Source organism: Anopheles ziemanni, chromosome 3, assembly GCF_943734765.1.
Source record: "Anopheles ziemanni chromosome 3, idAnoZiCoDA_A2_x.2, whole genome shotgun sequence".
Lineage (NCBI taxonomy): Eukaryota > Metazoa > Arthropoda > Insecta > Diptera > Culicidae > Anopheles > Anopheles ziemanni.
The window spans coordinates 81,391,494-81,415,547 of NC_080706.1; the positions used below are offsets into that span (position 1 = coordinate 81,391,494).

The window sequence follows — 24,054 nt, forward strand, 5'->3', positions numbered from 1 at the left end:
TAACAATGTGTGAAACAGGAAAAGAGCTCCGAGAAAAGTGTTATGTGTCGAACATTGTGAGGGGTAGTATATAAGAATAAGAAGTTCAACCATATTTGAATATTTATATTATGTTTTTCGACAAGCTAACTCCTTTAGTTCAAAATAAGTTCATCTCATGACTGATAACCTTTGAGGCTAGCAATGCGTTTTTATTTGCATACTACACCCATATCAAATAACGAGTGATAAAATAAAAAATACGAATTATAAAATAAAACAGAATATTTCTACATACGTTACATCAAGTGTCATAGTACCTTACAATAATTGGCACCAAAAGGTTTGTGACCAATGATTTTATTACCAAGGCACAATGTCTTGAATTTATTACTCATCATTGGCCTTTCCATCATTCAGCTGTGGAAGCGGTTCGAATTGCCGTTGCGGCCAGGGGAAGGTAAATAATTGAGCAAATCAAATACAAAGTGCACTGCATGCTATGAACACGATGACATACAGGCCATGATGCACTCGTGTGCGTCATTTAAAAAATGGTTAATTAAAAATAAATCTAATTGGGTGAGAAAATAAGGTTGTACATCCATTGATCGGAGCTTCCACACACCATCTGAGAGCAAATTGTGGGAACATCAATGATAGCGAGGACAATTTGCTTCTGCCTCATTTATAATTCTGAAGCTGCTTATTTCGGGGTGGACTTTTGAACGGTATAATCGATTTCGAGATCTATCGGTGATTGTTGAAGACATTCGTTAACACAATAGAGTATATATCCTCCATTTCCATAATAATATATTACCATGCACTCCACGTGAGAATCAACTATAGATTTAAATTTCGGTCTTTGATGAGAGTGATCCATTTTTATGCATTTTAAAATTCAATTTATATAATGGACTATTTACAATTAATACAAAAAATAGGGGGTCTGCGACAGCCGAGCGGTAGCGCCGGTTAGAAAATCGGCCCATGATCGCCGGGGCTCACCACCTCGACGGCGTGGGTTCGAATCGCAACCGAGACCGGACCCTCTCCTGTACGAGAGGACTGACTATCCACGTACAACAGGGAAACAAGTCTCGTAACCCTTTAACGGGCAGGCATGACCAACAAGGTCGTTACGCCAAGAAGAAGAAGAATTTTTTTTTAATTTTAGAGACTTTGAACTATTCGGTCATTCGTCTCTAAGAAGAAGAAGAAGAAGACTATTTACAATTACATTTCATATGTTAGCTGAATACTTATGGGTCGATTGAATAAATCACAGTGATTGAATCATTCGCTTTGTAGTTTGTTTCAATCTTATTGTGGAATGTTTTCAGTATTATAAAAACATGCAGAACTGAATGTTCTACATCAGTAGATAAACAGTTAAGATTGGAAGTAAATCGTTATTTTGAAATATCGCGCGCCAATTGTTGTACTAAAACCAATGTTGTAATCACGACCAGGTCAGGTCATATAGGATATGTGCTTTTTTAAAAAAACGAAAAAAGCAAAAAAAATCAGCCGGCTGTCAGAGGTCGGTCGCGGGACATTAGGTTGCGAGAAAGGCATTTTATTCTAAAATATATTGCCTTCCATACTAAAACAAGCTTTAAAGTTGCTGTATACAATTCATCTTTGTTTTGTTGTGTTTGTTTTTCAACTAATTCAAACAACACTTTTTGGTATTTACCGAACAAATGAAAACTATCTAGCGCTATGAGCTAACCTCGGCTTTATTGATCTTGGTACATCCTTTAGTAAACATTGTGTTTACAAACACAGAAAAAAGCAAAACCGTTCGACAATTCCACATACAGCTTAGCTTCCGCCGGGGTACAAAGAATCTGAATTTTTTTAATGGCAAACATTCGTGATAATACAACTAAAAAATCCGGACGTCCCGTTGTCAACGTAGCAATACATCCGAACTGTGTAACGCCTCCCGGTAGCATCGGTACCACCTTCGATGGCGAGCACAAATCCATCTTTTTCGACGAAATCTCCCAAATCATGCGGGGCTACGGAGACTGTGAGAAACCGCTGCGCGAATCGGTGATACTGGTGGAAAAGATCGTTCTGCAGCAGCTGCGTGGCATCATGCAGGAAGCCATCGACCACGCAATGTCCCGGCCAAATTCGCCGACCCTTTCGAGACGTGATTTCGAGTACATCATGCGCAAAAATCAGATCCGTGTGGCTCGGCTGCAAAAATACTTCCGCGACATGGCGATGGTGAAAAAGCGCCTCAAGGATATCTGTGGCGGTCGGTACTCCCATTTAAATCTGGGCGGCAGTTCCGAAGCTTCGGATGACGACTCCGACAGGGAAGTGCCGGAGAAGTATGATGAGGAGAAGGTGCGTCGACTGTTTCGCGCGGACCGAATCGCTCAAATTCTTACCGGCAAGCAGTACGATGAGTATAACTTAGCTCGCCGTACCTCGTTCATGCACCGGAACGCTGAAGTATTTAAAGGTAGGATGCGAGCGTGGTTAAACATTCCGGAAGATGTCAACATTACGCAAAGCTGCCTGCTAACGTTGGCTTACTTGGCGCATGAAACCATCGCGGTGCTGGTGGACTTATGTATCCTTACGAGGTTGGATTCAGGCAACAGAAGCGTAGACCCTTACAGCCGTGTTACTTCTTCAGGTACGTAAAGCCATGTCTAACGGTAATAGATATCGTGATCGAGTTTGTCGACTTCTGTTGGATTGCAGGCAAATCTTACAACATGCTTCATGCCTGCCCCGAAGTGACACAAGGCAGAGGAATGGATGGCGTACGGGCAATCACACCCCAGGAAATAAACGAAGCAATGAGAAGGCACCGGCAGATGGCAACGCGGACGTCTGGTCGATATAGAAACGCTCTCAATTTCAAACCCCCTTACCTTGCGATGTAAACGTCGTCTTGTCATTAAATCTAGCGTCAATAAGTACAAAAAGTGTGTTTGATTATAAAACAATTAATCACCGTCTATTTCTATAATTTCTTCTCTTAGCGGAAGTATTATAACATCGTCATCAACCTCCTCAGCCATGTTTGCCTCCTTATCTACATTATTTGCATCAGTTGAAGATATTGTCCTATCATCAACCGTCGCGGGAGGCGCATTCACTTCATCGTTCGCACAACTTGAGGATATACTATCATCAACCGTCGTGGGTGCCGTTTTCGCTCGTTTAGTTGTCTTTGAGGCAGTAGCATTAGTTTTCCCCTTTTTTGCTGAAGGATTTTTTTTGGTTTTACCGGAGGTTTCGGTAGGCAAAGATCGCTTCTTTGTACCATTCGTTTGAGTGGTGCTCGCGGGATTCTTTTCCGACGCCGTCTGTGTGTTCTCTTCATTAATTGGAAGGTCAAAATGCTTACCGAGGCGTACCGTTAAGGAACTACCAACAATGGGCAGCCCCAGTACTAGGTAGCTGAGTGTTGCGTACGGGGTGTACGTAAACGATTCCTTCAGGTGCTGATTAATAACGAGAAAAGCAACAACCTGTTCCGCAATCACGCGTTCGTACGGTGGCGGTGGTTCTGAGAGCCGTAAAAATGTCGGACCCTTATGAAGCCAGGCGTCGACTAGACGCAGTCCCGTTAGTTTCATCTGCTGCAAACTAGCCTTCGAGATAACGCGTTTTAGCTGACCGTAATGGCTCAATATATCGACAGCCGGATGCGGAGCTTGTTCCTTGTTCGTACACCGGTCGCACATGGCCGCACAATCATCGGCTCCCCATACTTCTGAGAAGTAACGGGAGATGATCTTTCTTCTGCAGCTGAAAAACGAATAAAAACGGATGCAGGACATTATTTTAAAGCGAAAAAAACTAGCGAGCAGAATTAAAGTTTATACATACTCGCTAACGTTGATACAGTATTCCACCATTGCGTAGACATTCTGCAGCCCTGTGTGCTCGGAAAACGACATTGTCGATATGCGGAAAATATCCGAAAAGTGATACAACAAGATACACTCCGCCCTATGGCCATCGCGTCCGGCACGACCACTTTCTTGGTAGTAGTTCTCCAGACTCTTGCTCAACGTATGATGTATAACAAATCGCACATCCGACTTGTTAATACCCATTCCAAAAGCAATGGTGGCCACCACCGCCTGTAGGTCATTTTTGTGCCAAAGTTGATGGATTTTCGTACGATCCACAGCCTCCAGAGTAGCATGATATGGGGCGACCTTCAGACCACGATTCTGCAGCTCAGTACTGATGTCCACGGCATCCTTCATCGACAAGGTATAAATAATACCGCTCTTTTGACGGAAGCGGTTCAACAGCAGGTCGGACAGAAACTCATACTGCTCCTGTTTTTCCTGCGGTTTCTCCAAAACGTGATAATAAAGATTGGGCCGATTGAACGTCGCTACAAACACCAGCGCTTCTGGGATATTTAACATTTTCTGCACGTCGGTGATTACTTTCGTTGTGGCCGTAGCGGTCACACCGACCAACGGTGCCTTTGGAAACATTTCCTTTAGCACGCCCAGGAATTTGTAATCCGGTCGAAAATCGTGGCCCCACTGCGAGCAACAATGTACTTCATCTGGAAGATATTAAAACAGATTTTCGTAGTATCCAATAGTTACAAAACGGGGTGAGATAAATTTACCAATTGCGAAGCGATCTAGATGGCCATGGTCGTAGCACTTTTGCAACGCCGTCATGAATCGTTTACTTTTGGCCATTCGTTCGGGAGTAATGTACAGTAGCTTCAAGCTGGGTTTTTGTTTAACACTAGAAAGTATCTTGTGTATCTCGTTGATATCTGCTTTCTCGGATGAACTGGAAAGCATCCTTGCTTCGATGCCCAGTTTCTGCAACGACCATACTTGATCCTCCATTAACGAAATCAATGGGGATATCACTACCGTTACCCCCTCACTAATGACTGCCGGAAGTTGGAAGCACAAGCTCTTTCCTCCACCGGTAGGCGCAAGCAGCAGCACATCGTTTCCAGACATCAAGGCATTGATCGTTTGTAGCTGCTGTGGACGAAACACGCTCAGGCCAAATACCTCCTTCAGCGTTTCTCGGGCATTCGCGGACCATGCGTAGCTCTCGTCGTCCCAGCCTCGTTCCGTCTGCTGGTTTGTCCGGCGTTGTGTACGAACAGTCTGTATCGTATCTTTCCACTTCAGTAGCTGAGCCTTCTGTGCCTTTAGGCGTGCTATTTTTTGCTCGATAACCTCGAGCTTTTGATTAATTTGAAAATCGTGCGTGTTCAATTCGTCGTCCGTGAACGACTTGAATGTTTCGTCCAACCGGTCCTCGGTGTTCTCTCCCATCCTTGCAGCAAGCACGTTGTTGAAGTCTAACTAAAATGTCTTCCCGTTTGCATTTCCCCAGCACGTGGAGCAACAAGCGTACACTTAACACTCAATTTCAATAAAATATACAAATAGAATTGCGCGGACGACTAAAACAAACTACACTTTTCTGTACACGAACAAACCCCGGAATAAGGTTTGTTTTGACATTTTAATCGCGCGGTTTTGAGCACATGGAACTGGCCAAGGTTTCTAGAACGAAGAAAAACATGTTTCTGTGATGATGGATTTGGTTAAAAAAAGGATTCAGAGAAATATTTAAGCCATTCGAAGCCAATTCTATGGTAACCAATTACGATTACAACAACCACAAACTTTCTTCAGCTTTTTTAAATAAAAATCACGAAGATTAGAATTGTAAAACAAATGTACGAAAACAGGCAAAAATTGTACTAAACGATGCTGTCAGTCTGTCACTTGAACTAGTGGTGGGAAAATCGATATTTTACTGGATCTCGGATTCCCAATTCTGACCTGGGGATCAAATATCCAAATCTGAAACTTCATCAAATCACTACTGATCACTCGCTTTTACTACTCATTTACTTTCTTACTTATGTGGCGCAACACTCTGACGAAACTCTTTCAGAAATCGCCATGAGCGCTCGCTAAACTGGTCCAATTCCTTATCCGGGGGCAAGTCTACGATCTTCCGAATCCCAATCCTACCAACACTATCTTCAAAACATCAACATAAAAATGTCAACAAACTCCGTGGTAAATAAATCCATTCATTTTTCAATAGCCCAGCAGGTCTGGTGAAAACAAACTTCGTTTAAATGCTTCTTTACACTAGAAGCAATGGCCTTCATCGAACGTATTTGTCGCCTTTGCTTGGCGGAGGCACCTGCAAGTGATTTTAGTGCAATGATTCCTTTGAATGGTAATAGTGAAACATTGAATATAATTCGCACGGTTACCTCCGTGGAGGTAAGTAGGACGGTTCTGCAATTGTTCATTGCCCCTCGCTTTAAGCACTGTTATGTTGGATGTTTTTGTTTACCAGGTGCTGCTCGACCGTGAAAGCATGTATTTTATGTGCTCGGATTGCAATAGATCGTTGCAAACCTGCTACGACTTTCGTGAACGATGTATCGTAAACGATACCATTTTTAGACGGAAATTTACTTTGCTAAAAAGTGATCCTGGTGATGCTGGTGCTACCGTTCCCATCGACAACGTTGAACAAAACAAAGACTCAACAGATGTTGGAAACACCAAAACCGAAGATGCAGAACTTGAAGAAACATACATCGAGGAAAACTACATTGAGGAATGCCTAGTAGACGATGTGGAGGAGGAAGACGTTAAACCCATGTACGCTCCTCCTCCGGAGGTTTCGCATTATCAATCAAGTGACAGCGAATCGTCTTCACCCAAGGCGAAGAAAAAGGTGCAGAAAAAACGCGGTCGGAAGGTGAAATCGGCAACGGATAAATCGAACAACAAACTACCGTGCTCTCAGTGTGGTAAAATGATTGCTCGGAACAACATCAATCAACATATGCTAACACACGACCCCGACCGGCCCAAAGTATTCTGTGCGTACTGTGGTAAGGCATTTAAGGATCCCAGAAGAATGCAGCTGCACGTTAACAGTAATCACACATTGGAGAAAAAATATCCATGCGATATTTGCGGTAAAGTGTATCTTCGTCCAACCTCACTGAAGGACCATAAGGCAACAAAACATACCGCCGATAAGCGGTACGAATGCACAGAATGTGGCACGGCGTTCACGAGCTGGGCACAGCGGTGGCATCATTTTAAAAAAGAGCACACGACAGCTAAGCCCTATGCGTGCACTTATTGTGACTGGGCGTTTAAATTTAAGTATGTTAGATATTGTCCAAAGGATATTTGTCTATAGATTAATGCAATCAGTTTGGTTTTCTGGTTCTTACAGGGGAGATCTCACTCTGCACATCCGGAAACACACTGGAGAGAAGCCGTTCAAATGCGACATCTGTGGCAAAGCGTTCAACAAGAGCTACAACGTTGTTATTCACAAGAAATCACACAGAAATGTATTATCAGCCGAGCCCGGGTTAAAACAGGAGGGAGTAAATAGTTTACCCGCTGAACCCGTGGTACAATCGGAAGGAGTTGGTTGTAACATAGCCTTGTCATTTGGGCAAAGTGAAATGCAGAAACTAGTTTAATTTTACATCATTAGATTAAGATCATACAGTTTCTTTTATACTACCTAATAAAATGTGCTTATTAGATCAAGACAACGTGAACGTTTCAGATCCCTTGCTTCAATATGTCCATCTAACGATTGTTTCACTAACATTTTTTATGTTATTTATTATGCCAGGAAGTTTTTATTATTGCACTAAAGGTCACATTATCGAACAGGAAGAGCTCTCGGTATCTGGTCCCTGTACTCCGCCACGCAGTTCCTTGGCTTTTGATCCCAGAAACGAGTTTTCATACTCCTTCTGCATGTGTTCCGGCAATGGTTTGGACCAATCTTCGGGTGGGGAGCTTCGCTTAGTCCACACGTTATTGCTGTAGTGGGCTCGCATCCTTTCCTCGCGCCGGTTCTTCTCACTGTGTATCAGCTCGAGGGCGCTTTTGGTGTCGGTGGCATTCTTTTCGAAACGTACGCAATTATCAAAATCTCGCTTCCACTGATTGCAGTCAATCGATTCGCCGTGGATAAAATACTGATGAAAACGTGCTTTGATGCTGGTGCAGTCCTCGTACTCCTCGTTATATAAGTAACATGGTCGAATCTACGGTGGATTGAAACTTCCTGTAAGCCGTTGTTTAATGAATGAATATTGCACTTTACGCACCGACCAAAGATGTTTCAACACTTCCTCCTCTTCAGGAGTTTTCGGTTTAATAATCGTAGCAGCCTCATAAATGGTACTCATGTTTAATTTTTAATAACAAGAGCAGCCCGTTTGGCGCACATTTGTTTACCTCCCCCCCGTGACAGATTCTAGCGAAACGTTTACATCATTCGGATTGAGTTTACGTGCTGTTGTTTACGTTTTTATTTGCTCTTTGCCCTCAACAGAATCATGTTCTGTATTCACTTTCCTGTTTTTCAGCGCTTGATTTGCATGTGATTTTTTGTGAATTACAACGTTGTAGCTTTTGTTGAATTTCTTTCCGCAAATATCACAAGCGAAAGGTTTTTCACCAGTGTGCGTCCGAGTGTGCAGTGTTAAATCGCTTCTGAAAATGTAGATCAAACGTTAATGTTCTGATAAATCTCTGTTGGTCAAAACATAATGAATTGATTATATACCTGAATTTAAAAGCCTTTTCACAAAACTGGCAAGCATGAGGCCTTTCTTCGGTATGCTTCGCCTTGTGATGGTAGCGCATTTGGCTGTACGTGGAAAATTTCAGACCACATTCTTTGCATTCATACCGCATTTGTACGGAATGCTTCGAACGCGTATGCACTCGCAGTGAAGTGGAGCAAAGATACACTTTATTACACTCCGTACATTCATATTTCTTTTCAAATGTGTGGTGTGTGTTGATGTGCACCTTCAAAAGCACCGGATTTCTGTAGAGCTTGCCACAGTACGAACAATTCATTACAGGCACTTCATCGGGATTGTGTGTCGCCAAGTGTCTCAGGATATTCCGACGTACGATCAATTTGCCACATTCTGTACACGGCAGGTACCGGTCTTTGGTGCATGGTATCCGCTCTCTCTTTTTTTTGATCGCGTTTTTGCTAGCATCGGATCGGGTTGTCCTGCGGTTGTTTGCTATTGTTTTCTTTTTACGCTGTTGTACAGGTTTCCTCTTCGTTGCCTTAGCTGTGAGATTAACTTCATCCTTCGTCGGTTTCTTGCTAGTATCGGCTTTAGTGGTCCTACGATTGTTTCCTCTTGTTTTCTGTTTGATCTTTTGCACAGAAATCTTCTTCACTGCACTCGATTTAGGTTTGGAAATCTTCCTCGGTTTGATCGAATTATTTTCCTCTTCCATTAAGCTAACTTGATCCTCTTCGAGAAACACCGCATGTTCCATGTCGTTTTCTGAGAGGATTTCTATTTTCATTAGTTCCACATGGCTACTGCAGACGATGTCTTTCCGTTGCAACGTTTCTGCTTGTACCGTTTGGTGGAATATGATATCATTTGCCAAGCAGGACTCACGGAATAGATGGAATTTCACTAGCAGCTTCTCACATTCTTCACATAGATAAACGGATTCAATCGGGAACTCCAGTACCTAGACAAACAATAAAAAAAACACATTAGTTGTAAATTTCTTTCGAACCAACATGTTACTGCACCAGCAAACATACCTGTAGTGAAGTGAGTGTAAATATTGTTTCGATGAGGCTATTGGCAGCGGTATGTTCTGTGAGACTATTCTCATCTTCCTTTAAGCATAATCGGCACACTTTCCAAATCGTCATGCTAAAGGACGGTTGTTTAATGTAATCGTAAATCTTTTCCTTGAACTAGAAGCGCATCGCATCGATGTTTACCGCACGGGAATTGTTTGCATTTCTGTTTAGCTTTCTGATGAATGTCAAATTTGACAACACGATTACGCGCTTTTTATCGCTACTGTCATGCTTACACAAATCCAAACAACGTTGTACGTTGCCGCCAGTTCTAGTTCGGCGTCGCATCAGAGCGGATGGTTAGCAGTGCACGAGGTTCCTGAAAGGGTTAGCTGAAAAGTAAGGTTATCTTAGGCACGGCCGCGTGGTGTCGCCGAGCTGGAGCTCAAGTCAGAGAAATCCTAGCCGACGCACATCTCGTGCTGTTTGAGTAATCAAGCGGATCACGAGTTTCGTGCGATCTGACAAACGGAAGGAAATATTCCTTTCGTTACGGCGGGTGAACAGCCGCATTTTGACTGCGCACTAGCGTGGCTGGCTAGCAGTGCTCCTGGCCGCATGGTGGCAGTCAAAAGGCGACGCCTACAGAAAATCGAAAACCACAGAAAACCAGGACATATGGCCTTTAGTTGCCAGTCCTAAAACAATAGAGGTCTATGTCTCCAGGTTAGCTTGCGAAGGCCCAGGAAGCTGGATTCAATAGCCGTACTGGAGTAAATCCTCGCCGAATTGAAGAAGAAGAAGAAGAAGTACGTTGCCGCCAACACCGGCGAACGAATGGTGCGAAAAAGTGGCGTTTAAATTTGTGTATCCATACCTAGAGATATTTTAAAGTGTTCTGAAAATGTGCATGCAAGCTTCGCGATCCAATCGTTAGATTCAAGCTAGAAAATGATTCAAAACGAAAGCAACCGTGCACAGCAAACGAAGCAGCGATTCGTTCGCGAGTACAACATCAAGGTGCTTGACGAGTGGCTGTCCGGATGCGTGTCGTTCTGTTTGCAGGAAAATCCGAAAATATCCAACGAAAGCCTTTTCCAGTTCGCCTTCAGTCAATGGCTGCTGGCAGATCTGAACGAGGTTGGTGTAGGTGCGTTTGCGCCTGGATTAGAGGAGACAATAGACTCCCATATGCTGACCGGGACGTTTCCTGTCCAGATGCAATATTTACTAGACATCTGTAAGTGCCTAAACACGCAAACACGCATGGAGTGTACTAACTTTTTTTTTCTATCATTTAAGCTGAACCTGCCTACGAGCAGTGGAGGAACTTGTACGACAAAAAGCTCGATGAGGCGGAGGATGAAGTACAAATGAGAAGGAGTCAAGCGCCCCAAACAAAAAAGTGTGTTAAACGACCATAGATGTTAACTCCTTTCTTGATGATTTGATTTCCATTCTCTCTGTCCTAGGCGTCGTATGCTAAAACTTGAGCTTACCGATGGAAAACAAACAGCCATAGCTATGGAGCACACGGCTATCCGGTGCCTGAACACAAAGCTAGCCCCTGGCGTGAAGCTCCTTCTCTCCGGGCCGATACGTTGCGTTAACAGGGTGCTATTTTTGGAGTCGAAAAACTTGCGCGTCCTTGGTGGGGAAGTCGATATTTTACTGATAAGCAATGCGTACGAAAATGTGCTACTGCGAGCGCTAAATAAGCCAGCCAACCCGAACCCCAAGATCGACTATGAAGAGCCGGAGGTTGTTGAGAACAAACACCGTCCAAACCATACCAACATTCAGCCGGTTCCGATGGAAAACTATCGTGTTGTTGGGCACGACGAACGGAAGAATGTGGTAAACAAAACGCCCCCGTTGGTGGTGGATGACGTGGACGATGATTCGCTGCTCATGGGCATTGATTTGGATGCGGTCGAAGCTAGCCAGTCGCGGGTCGCTCCGGTTAGCAAACCGGAACAAGTCGCTTCTATAAGTACGCTGATGGATGACGACGAATTGGATGATATCGTACAGCAAGTCGAGGTGCCGGACGATCCCGAGGTTATGGATCAGCAGGTGTCCTCAACGAAACATTCCCAACCGTCCCCGAAGCCCCGTGTAACCGGTTTCGTAAAGCCAACGTTTGATGAACCGTTGGACGACGATTTCGACCTGATGAATTCGTTGGAAAATCAAATTCAAAGCGAATTTCATGGCTTTCAATCAGAACCACCAGCGGTGCAGCTGGCCCCTCCAATGGCGAAGAAAAGTCGGGTTCTAGATGACAAGTTTGTCACACCGTTGCAGTCGGCCAGGAAAACCCCTGCAGCTCCGCAACCTCCTAGCAGTTCCTTCCAATCCAATATGAATCACCATAAGAACCCCGTATCACCTCAGCCATCCTCGAGCAAGATGTTCCATCGGTTCAGTGCGTCATCACTTTTTGAAGACAGCATGGACTACGCGGAAGCGGAGGAACCCTCCCTTGCAACCGCAAACATTACTTCGCCAAACTATACATTCCGCATTGATGGCACAAATTTGGCCACGCTCGATCAGATTGCCTCCCTTTCAGAGGATAAGCTAGGTGGTGCCTCGTTCGTTGTGTACTGCGAGGTTAGTGCCGTAACCGACCAGCCACGTATACGTAAGGAACGTTGGCACCTTACGATCGTACTGACGGATCAATCGGAGCAGCATCTTTCAGTCCGGTTGCACAACGACGTGATAGCGAAACTGGTCCGGCATGACGCAGGGGAACTGATGCGGAAGCATAAAACTGATCGCGAGGGCGTGATGAAGTTACTCGATACTATTCTGGTCGAGTTCAAAGAGCTGCTGCAGGAAATTAAGTGCTTCTGGCGTGTGGTGTACCCTTCAAAAACTGGCGATTCGGAGCTTCCCGTGGTGATGGAGTCGTACGAAATGAACGACGAACGAGGGTCCATATTGTTGGACAAGATTATCAAGGAAAACTGTAGCCAGCTAAGGAAAATGCTATGAAAAGTGCCGGTCATCGTGTGCTGTTCGAATGATGAAATGAAAACGAAATGAAATGAGTCGATTCACCCGATTACCTTAAAATAAGAAATTATTGTCCATTTTTATTCACTTTTAAAAATTAAGGCACGATAACAGTTTTCATTCGGACGATTACAAACATACTTATTATCACATTCGTACTGCATAAGCATATAGAAACATGGAAAAACGATTTAAAAAAAAACGGGTCAAAGACAGCGTTGTCCATGCAACCGTCACCGGGCGATTGGCAATGAGCCTAAACTTTGTCCGTTTCCTAGCGCAGTCCAACCGCGTCATACAAAAGGGACATCCATGTTTTTGTTTGTGTCTAGTAGTTAAAAACATTTCGTTACGCTAGAGGTACAATCTCGGATTGTGTCTGTGAGTGGGTTTTGCTAGGGTGCGGTAAAGGAAAGGCAAGGTGAAGCTTGCCTTCTATTTAGCTTCGGTTGAATACCACCAGCTTCAGCTGTTCGTACGATATCCACATCACCACGTTCCAGGAAACGAGGCGGGCGAAGGATGGTACAAAGCCCTTGTAGAATGCGTTCATGCCCTCTTTCGCACCCATCCGGATGGCACAATCGATAGCGCCCCGATATTGACCGCGGGGTGAGTTCATGTAGCGCGTCTTCACCACATCTACCGGCGATGCGACGATCGTAGCGGCCAAACCGGCCACGACGGCGGCCGAAAAGTGCAACCGTATGTCGTTTGGCATGTGCGTGTACAGCAGCAGGCAGTCTTTGACCACATCGTAGCACACGATCTCGGCCACGTTGACGATCGCGTTTCGACCCACGTTCGGCATTGCACCCTTCCACAGACCGCGTACGCCTTCCTCCCGGCCGATGGTGCGATAGGCTTCCAGCGTCGATGCGTACCGGCGACCGGTGGACGATCGGGTTGCTGCCTGGAAGCGCACCTTCACTACATCCGTTGGCTGTGCGATCATGACCGCCGCGCCGCCCGTCGTTAGACCGGCTAAGATTCGTGTTCCTATTTGAAGACCAGCTTCATTTTCTGTCAACAAGAACAGGTATGTGTACGTTCATATTAATGCTTACTTTACCAGGCAACCAACTAATTAGTTGGACACACCCACCTTTAAGCAGGGAACCGTAGAACGTTTTCACCGTATCGTACAGTCCGAGGCGGATAGAGCAGAAGCATAGCTGCCGCTGCAGACCGGCCGAAAGGCCATTGTACAGCGTCCGGAAACCTTCCTGGCGGGTGATAGTGGTGATCGTGCCGACCAGACCACGGTATTGCACGTGCTGTGTAGCTGGGAGGGGCGTAGGGTTTAGCTTGAACGATGCCGTTGTGTTGACGGCCGGTGTCATGGCAACCGTTCGGACGGGCTGTTCGCCTTGAATCTGAAAACAGATGAAAGTGTCATTATAAGCACGCTACCGGAAGAACCATATGCACCACCTGCTCGTGCTAACGTTAGTTGGATTTTATATTTTCTGTTTGTTAATGTTTGCTCATACATTTATTCCTGGTCGAAGGCAAATCGATAAGAAATTCCTGCACCACATTGTTTTGAAAGGGTAAATTTGTACAACCTTGGCAGTAAGCAATTATTAGAAAGGAAAGTTTGATCAGTTTGCGGTTCTTTTCCCCTGCAAACTGCTGCTACACAGGGTCTTTGTCTCGGTGACAACACAAACCCAAAAACCAACGGCTTCCCCCTGATTCACACAACGTCTTCAAACAAAGGCGACACAACACAACACGTTGACATAATGTGCTACCCTGACCTCCAATGGGAGATCGTAGGTTCACATACATTTTCCTCCTGTTGTTGGAGTTTTATAAATTTAAAAAAAGTAACGGCATAAGGCGTATTTTTCTTCGAGAAACCGTTGTCTTTGAAACCTCAGCCCGTCCGTTGGATGTTATGTAATCCATTTGTGCGTCTCCAATTTGCTAGGCGAAGGACAGATACCTTACACCGTATCCGGAGTGCAAAGTCCTCGGATCTCTGTGGCTGCCCTACTTCCTACTGCTGCCGATGATGTTGACGATGCGTCCATCAGCGCTAAACGGAGCCCTTCTCCGGCATCGGGGTAGACAAACAAAAAAATACCTAGCCAGTGTGAACTTTGTACCGGCTAACCGGTCACAAGTTTCCTCGACGCTGCCGTGCGTTGGTCGTTCTCTTCGAGGGCAGCTCACGACGCGACTCGTTGTGATCGTTCACTCCGTTCAGCGAACCGTAAAAGCCGTCCGCACGACTCCGAACTGTAACGGATGCGGATGAAGCGGCTAGGAGTAGGATGATCGTTCACCACCTTCGCTACAATCGATCGAATATGCTGGTGCACACTGGTTTGGCGTTTGTTTTTCTCCCTATGCATGCGGTTTTGGTTCTGTTTTCGGTTTCGTTGGAGCGAGTGCGAAATAGGAAGCTCGTCAAAAGATCGCTGGAGGTAAATACTACCACGAAGCATGCGTTGGTGTTCCCTTGGTAACCTTGGCATTTTTTTTTCGCTGGCTGCTCATGAGCAGAGCACGTCATTTTGTTATGTGTGCCCTGATTCGGCAATTCAAATTTTTTATTCGCTTAAGGATCGATTAATAATCCTAAATTTCACGTTTCAAGTATATGAACTTCCCATTTGACTTTGAAATCCCAGTGGTGTAATAAACTTGTGCTGTTTTCCCCCATAACTCTCACCTGTAGCCGCACTTTAGCTGTGTCCAGTGGGAAGGTAATGAAGTCGGCAAAGCAGGCCGCCGTACCGGCCGTCAACAGCTTTACCGGCACCGACGCCGTCAGCTCCGTCGTCTTTTCCGAAGTGCGTCTTTGAAAGCTCATGTTGTTGTATTTTTCGTCTGTTGTGCGGATGGTTTTGTTCAACAGTAAATATCCTGCCGAAAACGAAGGGAAACAAAAATAGAAATATTATTTACACTGCTTTAGTATCCAGTTTCGGTTAATCTGGTACTCGTAGGTTATTTGCCATTGTCATTTGTTTGTCTGCTTGACACCGGGATGATAAAATCTTTTGATTGAGAAGGTGTCATAGTTTTTACCCCGTCCGCCAGACAAGCATCGGACCGATGAAACAGATGGTTAAGCCCCTGCGAAAACCGCTCCATGCCCTCGCGCCGATGTCTACTCCTCGAGAGGTGACGAAAACAAAAATAGCCTTGACAACAGAAATTAGAAAACAAGCCAATCGGCGCTTAAACTCGGCGATATCGCATCGTTCGCCATCACCATCACCATCATCGTCATCAATCTGCCCTTCCACGGGTCGGTTCGCTCGCTGTGGTCAGCTGATAAAAACCGGTGTATATATTGGCACTGATGTTGGCCGGTGGGGGCTCGTCCGAATGTCCGTCGGGCAATAGGCGTGTTTGTTTCGTGTGACGAATGCTTACGGCTCTCGCACTGCCAAACTTGTTTTATTTTTTCGTTGTTGGTCAAATTTACATCATCCGATTGACGCCATTGTTGTTCGACGCAGGAATGGGTTCCAGCTCGATCGGCCTAGCTTTTAGATCCGCATCACATTCTAACTTCCTGAACCTCGGATAACTGATTGTTGGTTGGTCAGGCGTGAATGTTTTCTAGTTTGAAACTTACCACGGATCCAGTTTAGCGATTAAGTTACGATCCGGAAAGCAACCGAAAAAAGCAGTGCAAGACTTCTGAAGTTCGAAATCGTTCGTTTGTGGACCTGTTGCACGATCCACAGGTAAATTGTCTACTATGGAGAAATGGTCTTTTCGGGTACCATGGTAACGAACGATCTTTAGAAATTTTCATTCAACATTCCTGTTGGTTTATGATCATCGATCTAGGACTACACAGGACTGAAGTTAATGTGAATATGACATTTTTAACTTTCAACTAAAACGTGTAAAGTACACTGTTTTAAGGATACTTCAAAATTAACGTTGATCTTTTCTTTTACCTATTGACGTTATCTCAACATTTGTAGAAACTTTTAATTGATTTTTCGTAAATGAATAGTGAAAGGACAAATCACATTCAACATTTAAATCATGTTATCGTAGGTCCACTAAGACGCAAAACTCAATATATCAACGTCGGGTTCCTTCGAACACCTTTCTATCCTCCGTGCAACACAAAATGTGGACAAATAAACTCCGCATGACACAACGGACAGGTTACCGGTATAGGTTTGGACAAATTTTCGAAAGCCATTACAGAAACTTACACAATATGGTCGGGGGCGTGTACGTGCAACTCTTAGCAGCAATTGAGGCACTTTTTCGATGGTGGATCTTTGAAACAAAAAATGTCAATGCTTGCACGGTATGATCACTTGGTTTTACCGTTGGTTCACAAATTAAACTTTTTTTTTCCCCGAACACTAATCCTGCTTCTTCATTCACTTCCTTCCGATCGAGTGTGTGAAGCAACGGCACAGAGACTTTTTAAATATCCACTCCACCAACACGCACTCCAGCAGAAACAGTATCCTTTAAGGATCACTCACTCGAAAGGCTCGGTTTATTTGGCGCACGGATGCCCGGCGCTAGAGCCAGCGTATGCTGGAGCTTCCAAAATGACACAGTGAAGCCTGAACCACGCAACGGCCCCATATAAATAGGCTCGAGCTGAATGCGTTCGACCCGCGAAACCATCGCACGACCACCAATCTTCAACATTGCGCGCTGGCCAACCAATACCGCGGCCGAGGATCGTCTACCGACAGAAAGCGAACCACATCGCCGATGGTGGTGGAAGTGACCATTCATTTAACGTACCATGAACTCGGAAACGCGGACTTCGGTCCACGAGATTTGTTGTCCCCGTTACCAGGGAGGGGTTGGAACGTAAGGGGTAGATAGGGCGCGGGACACAGATCACCCTATACCCGAGAGTCATCTTGTGGTTAACTGTTGCTATCTTACCAGACTGACACCAATCGATCGATAAGACGTCAACGGCTATCTTGTGCCAAGGGGCGCGCGTGCCCACAACCGTTTGGAAATTTTCGTAGTAAACCAGCGGCAAAGGCGACGAAAGTGCGAACACGAGCCACATAGCCGACAATTAGCCAAAATATTGACACTGACATCAATCGCACCTATTATCGGGGCTGATAAAATGATGCTGCGAAAAGTAAGAAAAAGTGATTCATGGTACGTCGTATGTGCCGGGAAGCTTTTGGTATGGATAGGACGAGATACGCTTGACAACCGATTGATTCGCACAATTAGCATGGTTTTGGCTCGGAAAAGCCAACACCGCCAGGAACTGATAAACATGTTTATGTCCCCCCGGGATTCAAATCAAAGATGGACCGTATCAATTTGAAGCTTAGCCACTCTCACTCTAATCGATAGGCCAAATATTGACCGTATCGTTATGACTGGATCGTGCGACTCTCATATCTAGTCGGGAGCCTTTTGTGGAGCAGTTGGCGTCATTGAGTCGGCGCTTCATTTCAGTGGATTGCGAAGGACGGTGGCTAATTTTGGCTAGCATGGCCTTGATGTGAAGTCTAATTTTTTAAACCTAGAATCTTCACAATTTGTTTACCCTTCGAACAAATGACAGTGATTTGCGTCGTATCTTCTATCGTATCATCCGGGGCTCGGGAACGTAAAAATGAGCAGGATAATGTTATCTTGTCTTATTGTGTGACGGTATCTCAGGATCGTCCGTACAAAGTATCAAAACAATATGTATTGCGTCGATTTGATGTCTCTGCAATGACCTCTAAAGCGAAAAACGATTAAAACCCTACCACGCATCTAGCGATCGTGTGATCGTAAAGCCGGATAGTTTGTTAATGGCTTCATTTTGTATTCCAGGCAACTGACCCCAAAATGTGCGGTCATTGAAAACAACACAAATAGAACGCTTCTTGTACCCACCAGGTTGGGGACGAATAACACAACAACTTCACTATCATTTTGCGTGGCGTGGCTTATCCTTATCAGGCAATACACACCATCAGCAACGAAGAAGGTCAATACATATTCTGGTTCCCATAGCTGTTGCCCGAAAAAAGGTGTGTCCAGGCGCGTGGGCCAATCAGCATCTCGCGGGATGATTTTGATACGGTCAATTTCGGGGCCAACAATCACAATCACGCCGAAAGGCAATTTTTCGCCTTCCCGCAAGGCAACAGCAGTCGAGTTGTTGCTGCGAGCCCCCGGTTTGTTTTGGCTGCGGACGCTTTCCTTTTCCTGACCGTTTTAGGAACCACAATTGATAAATTCAATCACGCCACCGCCAAATGCCGCCAATGTAGGCGTGATAAGGTTAATAAATGGCGAGCGGGCAGAGGGATGGATAGACAGATGATTGAGATGACTTGTTGAGGCGTTATGATCGAACGATCCAAAGCCAATGTAGTGTTAAACATTTCGTGAAGGTCAAACATATTGTGAGGGGGTTTTTTTTATAGCGAATGAGCGATCAAACAGAATAAAAATGACTGACGTCGATGGTACATGAAAGAAAGTGAAGGATTGCCCCTTCCAGCGAAGTACGCGAGTTTTTGGGATGAACTCAAGATTTGCGTAAATGCGTTCATAGATGATGATTTGCACTTTTTGACGAAGCACAAAATGTGGAACACCATGAACAGGATGTTGTCTAGTTGTGTGATCAAATTTGAAAAAATATACCATCAATTGGTACCTACAATCGTTTACCATTTGGAAATAACAATAAAATAAAAATGTCCGTAAACGGAAACACGTTTGTTCCGTTTTCAGTGTGTTCCAAGACTTCGTGCGCCTGAAGGTATGCAAACCGTATATCCTTGATTATTCGCTTGAAACTGGTTTGAAAAATGTATTTGCATACCGAACTGTGCTACAACTTAGTAGTATAAACGTACTAGTGCTTCATTTCAGTTAGTGATGGGGAAACTAAATCCCTACAGAGATTCGAATCTTTCGATTCAAACCCATTCTGTGATCTGGATCTTCGAATCCGAATCCCAATCCGTCATGTCATACATGCTCATCTAATGCCAATTTTTCATATGATGTGTTTAATTTGTGGAGGTTTCGGTTAAAGGTTCGGCGATTTTAGCTGTTAAACCTTCTTTTTATTTGCTCCTAGGAGCTGATAAACCTCCTTTTTTTCTGGAAATTGTTTATCCTGATCTGAATCTCCAGACTCCGATTCAGAATCCGGTAAAAATGGTCTGGTCCTGATGAAATGGGTTTGGTTGGGTAGATCAACTAGGATAATGGACATTCTACTGTATTTCTTTGTAAAACATAGGTTCCAGGAATTTTTCTAAAGCAAAACTTGCAAATCGCGCAAAAAACTCAATCTATGTCTATTGGACATTCTACCCAGCGTTCGATTTAAGGAAACTTAAATCAACTACATTGTCTCTAGATCGACTAGTTATGTGCCTAATTCGACTCAAATCATTGTGAGTCGATTCAAACAGTTTAGGATCAAGTCAGAATCGAATCAAAATCTTAAGAATCTGTCAGATGGGATTCGAATCTTTAGAATCTGTCAAATGGGATTCGAATCTGTAGAATCCGTCTAGGGATCGAATCTTCGAATCTTTCGAATCCCGATCTACCAACACTAATTTCAGTGATCTTGATGTGCTCAAAACACCAAAGTAAGCTCTAGTGTTTTGCTGACGAATTTTGCAGAAAAAACGCGTAAATATACAGAAAAGTGCGATTTCCTCTATTTGCCACGATGGCGCAGAATAGAAACGACTTGTTGGCAGTGTTGGCGGTGGTAAAAAAGTACAATTTAAAGGTACGTTTGGAAGAAAAGAGAAGCTACGGCGGTTTGTTTACATTCATTGCATCAAACCATTGTAGGGTACCGAGGATCTGCTCAAAAAGGAAGCCGGTCTCATCGATATTCCGGAAAATGTGGCCGGCGAAGCGGAAGTGAACAGTGTACTAGCGGCCTACAAAAGCGAGGGAGATCCGGACATTTACGAGCATTCCTACATGGAGCTGCGCAAGTTCGTGGAGGAATCGCTCGATATCTACAAGCACGAGCTGGCGTTGATACTGTATCCGGTCCTGGTGCACATGTACATCGAGCTTGTGTATAATAGTCACGAGGAGCAGGCAAAGAAGTTGATCACAAAGTTTGGCCCCGAGCAGGAGTACTATTACCAGGACGAACTGGCCCGACTTTCGATGGTGACCAAGCGGGACCAGATGAGCGGTAACGATATCACGGACACTTTCAAATCGAATGCTTTCACGATTCGGATATCCCGTGACACGCTTTCGTTGTTGAAGAGACATTTGCACGAGAAAAAAGCATCGGTAATACTGAACATTGTCAACGAGCATATGTACTTTGATTTGTATGAAGGTGTTGCGCGAAACAAGTCCCAATGCGATGCGACGAGCGGTGCAATGACGGGAGAGGCTAAACGACAAGGTAGGAATAATAGTTACTTTGTGCCTCACATATTCGTTCTCAAAATGACATTAATCTTTTTCAGATAATAAAATTAAAGTGTATTATGGACTTCTGAAGGAACCCGACGTGCAAACGCTACAGCCAGCCGCTCCTCCGGAAGAGGATGACGACATGGACCCGGACGCACCGGATAAACCGAAGAAGAAAAAACCGAAAAAGGACCCACTGTACTCGAAGAAGCCCAAGTCTGATCCGAACGCACCCCCGCTGGATCGTATTCCGCTGCCAAAATTGAAAGATGTCGACAAAATGGAGAAAGTAAAGGCTCTACGAGAAGCTTCTAAGAGGGTTAACCTCGGACCAGACTCGCTGCCTTCCATTTGCATGTACACCCTGTTGAATGCCAACTATACGGTGACATGGTAAGGTTGTACTCATTGTAGTATTCAAAAACAGTTTCTAATAATAGATTTTCTCTTTTTATTGCAGTGCGGATTTGTGTGAAGATTCCAGCCTCATAGCGGTAGGCTTTTCCGACTCGTCCATCAGGGTGTGGTCGATGACACCGATAAAGCTTCGGGAGATGAAGAGCGCAGAGCAGTTGAAGGAAATCGATCGCGATGCCGAGGACGTTCTGATCCGGATGTTGGACGACCGAAAGGCGGAGCTTTGCCGTACGCTGTGTGGCCACAGTGGTCCGATCTACCGGACATCGTTCGCCCCGGATCGAACGATGATGCTCTCTTGCTCGGAGGACTGTACCATACGGCTCTGGTCGCTGCACACCTGGACGTGCGTCGTCGTGTACAAAGGCCACCAATTTCCCGTGTGGGACGTACGATTCTCGCCCCATGGGCATTACTTTGTGAGCTGCTCGCACGACAAAACCGCACGCCTTTGGGCTACCGATTCCCATCAGCCGCTGCGCATTTTCGCCGGCCATCTCGCGGACGTGGACGTGTGCATCTTCCACCCGAACAGCAACTACGTCGCGACGGGTTCGAGCGACCGTTCCGTGCGTCTGTGGGACGTGTGCGTCGGAAACCACCATCGGTTGCTGACCGGCCACAAAGCGCCAATCTATTCGCTAGCATTTTCCATGTGCGGTCGCTATTTGGCCTCCGGTTCGGCGGACAAACGTGTCCTGATTTGGGATCTCGCTCACGGGCATCTTATCGCGGCCCTGACCGGACACGGCGCTACGGTACATTCGATGTGCTTCAGCCGGGACGGCACGATCTTGGCGACCGGCGGGCTGGACTGCGCCCTTAAGCTGTGGGACTTTACAAAGCTCGTGGACGACATCAGCGGGGAGAATGTGAACGTTTCGCACAATCCGGACGTGCGTGACGGTGAACCGTACCTACTGCGCACGTTCCCCACGAAGCAGTCGCCATTTTTGACGCTACATTTTACGCGCCGCAATTTGTTGCTCGGGGTGGGTATGTACGAGCTGGGTGTGTAGGCGCAATGGCTTGCGATCACAATCGGCCAACAGACGTACAGATCCCAAATACATCTTCTAAGATTAATAATAAAAATTCTGTATTTGGTAATCTTAAACTGTGTTTGGATAGTTCAATTATTAGTAGATGTATCTATCAATAGATTGTTTGTATTAGAATAATCCTATATTCTATACATTTTGCAAAAACCTACAAAAAGTAAACAACCGTTGCCAACAACATCAAGAGCGAGGCCAAACCAAGATATAAATCTTACGGATTTCATGGTGGGTGTGTTAAGGCAAGAATAATTTTCGTAAAGCAAAACGATGCCGTTCAAGATGGAACTGTTGAAGAACATACGGACCATGCGCCTCCACTGGGAAAAAGAAAAGTCATGCAAAATGCTTGTTGCACTCAGGGAAAAAGTAAATTAAAATTTCCTATCAGCCCCTAGAGAAGGGAATTGTGAAAAATTATTGTATCTCCTAGAAAATACACCCATACAAGCAGGGAGAAAGAAAACTCTGCCTTTCCCCAGTACGGCATCCATTTTTAATTTGTGGTCTCTCCGAGTTGGTTTTCTCTCGCTAAGACCGTGCCCGGTTCAAATGCAGATTGAACCAAATGCTCTCCACCGCTCTGGTCTTTCAGACCTCTGGCCGATCTTGTGACGCAGCAGCAGACGTATCCCGGTCCCGGCTTGGGAGCCGTCGAGCAAAATCCGTTCTCAGTTATACCTGAACCACCGTTACGGTATTACGCTGCGCCCAGTATCGAGAGTAACTCCCACGTAAAAAAGTTAGAAAAGGGGAATCTAATCTTGGATTCTCAAGGCAAAATTATTGAAGTAAAAGTGTTAAAGTACCAAGAAAAACTATCGAGAAAACGTAGGTGAAATTTTTCTTTAACGCACGCAACACAGTTATAGTATTATTGGAAGTGTATTCGATGCCAGTAACTTCTTTTGGCTTAATTTGGGTAGTGCAGTGTTTCTCAAGTTACAATATCGTAAAGTGAGGTTTAATGAATGGTCGTTACTTTCTTCTTCCCTAATACGATCTAAAGGAAACGTAGTTTTCTGTGAGAAAATTTGCAAACTATTTTCGAAACGGATTGTTCCCTTCTGGTATGGCCGATTTCTTCGCAAGTTATATAATGCTACGCCATGTGGTCGGTATCGGGGTGTATTTCCTGCTTGCGCTGTGGTGTGCGATATTAATTTACGAAGGTGTTTAAGCATGGCGGTGGAATTTGCCCAGCAGTTCTGCTAAACCAGACAGCCGGACCGGATCGTCGACGATGACCAAGAGGAGAACCTGTGGTATAGTTTTCGATCGACAGTTCCATCCGCGCATGCCTTCAGGCGTCCCCTGACGGCCCTGATTTATGTTTCGATGAAAATTCTTCGAACACCGGCGGCATGTGAAAAGAAATGAAAGTTTATGCTAGTTTTCACCCGTTGCGTATCGTTGCGTTCGTGCTCTGGTTTCACAGGGAAAACGGATTAGCCTACAAAACTTTCTCAAATGTCTGATGAACGAAGCAGCAGTTTTGGGCCACCAGTTTCGTATGGCTACCATTTTCAGTTGGAAAAGCGGCCTCTCACTCACCGGGAACAGA

The 24,054-nt window shown here is 45.0% G+C and overlaps 8 protein-coding genes across 8 annotated transcripts; 4 read left to right on the top strand and 4 right to left on the bottom strand.

The window, feature by feature from the left end:
- The first annotated feature begins 1,788 nt into the window (after nucleotides 1-1,788).
- On the top strand, nucleotides 1,789-2,896 carry LOC131287619 (uncharacterized). Its single transcript, XM_058316682.1, has 2 exons — nucleotides 1,789-2,641; nucleotides 2,710-2,896. The coding sequence occupies exons 1-2, from the start codon at nucleotides 1,849-1,851 to the stop codon at nucleotides 2,892-2,894; spliced, it is 978 nt and encodes a 325-aa protein (XP_058172665.1). The 5' UTR covers nucleotides 1,789-1,848; the 3' UTR covers nucleotides 2,895-2,896.
- Nucleotides 2,897-2,947: 51 nt separating this feature from the next.
- Nucleotides 2,948-5,444, bottom strand: LOC131286619 (ATP-dependent DNA helicase Q1-like). The gene is made up of 3 exons (XM_058315598.1): nucleotides 4,613-5,444; nucleotides 3,847-4,546; nucleotides 2,948-3,765 (listed from the first exon to the last, which is right to left on the bottom strand). Exons 1-3 carry the CDS (start codon nucleotides 5,286-5,288, stop codon nucleotides 2,958-2,960), a joined length of 2,184 nt encoding a protein of 727 aa, XP_058171581.1. The 5' UTR covers nucleotides 5,289-5,444; the 3' UTR covers nucleotides 2,948-2,957.
- A 657-nt stretch (nucleotides 5,445-6,101) lies between these two features.
- LOC131285597 (zinc finger protein 331-like) lies at nucleotides 6,102-7,492 on the top strand. Its single transcript, XM_058314457.1, has 3 exons — nucleotides 6,102-6,260; nucleotides 6,337-7,163; nucleotides 7,237-7,492. The coding sequence occupies exons 1-3, from the start codon at nucleotides 6,132-6,134 to the stop codon at nucleotides 7,490-7,492; spliced, it is 1,212 nt and encodes a 403-aa protein (XP_058170440.1). The 5' UTR covers nucleotides 6,102-6,131.
- Nucleotides 7,493-7,637: 145 nt separating this feature from the next.
- On the bottom strand, nucleotides 7,638-8,304 carry LOC131286504 (UPF0545 protein C22orf39 homolog). The gene is made up of 2 exons (XM_058315465.1): nucleotides 8,135-8,304; nucleotides 7,638-8,071 (listed from the first exon to the last, which is right to left on the bottom strand). The coding sequence occupies exons 1-2, from the start codon at nucleotides 8,213-8,215 to the stop codon at nucleotides 7,676-7,678; spliced, it is 477 nt and encodes a 158-aa protein (XP_058171448.1). The 5' UTR covers nucleotides 8,216-8,304; the 3' UTR covers nucleotides 7,638-7,675.
- A 231-nt stretch (nucleotides 8,305-8,535) lies between these two features.
- Nucleotides 8,536-9,757, bottom strand: LOC131285598 (uncharacterized). The gene is made up of 3 exons (XM_058314458.1): nucleotides 9,616-9,757; nucleotides 9,089-9,539; nucleotides 8,536-8,561 (listed from the first exon to the last, which is right to left on the bottom strand). The coding sequence occupies exons 1-3, from the start codon at nucleotides 9,727-9,729 to the stop codon at nucleotides 8,536-8,538; spliced, it is 591 nt and encodes a 196-aa protein (XP_058170441.1). The 5' UTR covers nucleotides 9,730-9,757.
- A 674-nt stretch (nucleotides 9,758-10,431) lies between these two features.
- LOC131288029 (recQ-mediated genome instability protein 1-like) lies at nucleotides 10,432-12,901 on the top strand. The gene is made up of 3 exons (XM_058317126.1): nucleotides 10,432-10,840; nucleotides 10,903-11,005; nucleotides 11,073-12,901. The coding sequence occupies exons 1-3, from the start codon at nucleotides 10,552-10,554 to the stop codon at nucleotides 12,601-12,603; spliced, it is 1,923 nt and encodes a 640-aa protein (XP_058173109.1). The 5' UTR covers nucleotides 10,432-10,551; the 3' UTR covers nucleotides 12,604-12,901.
- Nucleotides 12,674-16,952, bottom strand: LOC131288030 (dicarboxylate carrier SLC25A8-like). The gene is made up of 4 exons (XM_058317127.1): nucleotides 16,821-16,952; nucleotides 15,308-15,501; nucleotides 13,730-14,000; nucleotides 12,674-13,647 (listed from the first exon to the last, which is right to left on the bottom strand). The coding sequence occupies exons 2-4, from the start codon at nucleotides 15,446-15,448 to the stop codon at nucleotides 13,064-13,066; spliced, it is 996 nt and encodes a 331-aa protein (XP_058173110.1). The 5' UTR covers nucleotides 15,449-15,501; nucleotides 16,821-16,952; the 3' UTR covers nucleotides 12,674-13,063.
- Nucleotides 16,953-20,263: 3,311 nt separating this feature from the next.
- On the top strand, nucleotides 20,264-22,536 carry LOC131286058 (transcription initiation factor TFIID subunit 5). The gene is made up of 4 exons (XM_058314922.1): nucleotides 20,264-20,359; nucleotides 20,425-21,004; nucleotides 21,069-21,408; nucleotides 21,476-22,536. Exons 1-4 carry the CDS (start codon nucleotides 20,297-20,299, stop codon nucleotides 22,449-22,451), a joined length of 1,959 nt encoding a protein of 652 aa, XP_058170905.1. The 5' UTR covers nucleotides 20,264-20,296; the 3' UTR covers nucleotides 22,452-22,536.
- The last annotated feature ends 1,518 nt before the right edge of the window (nucleotides 22,537-24,054 follow it).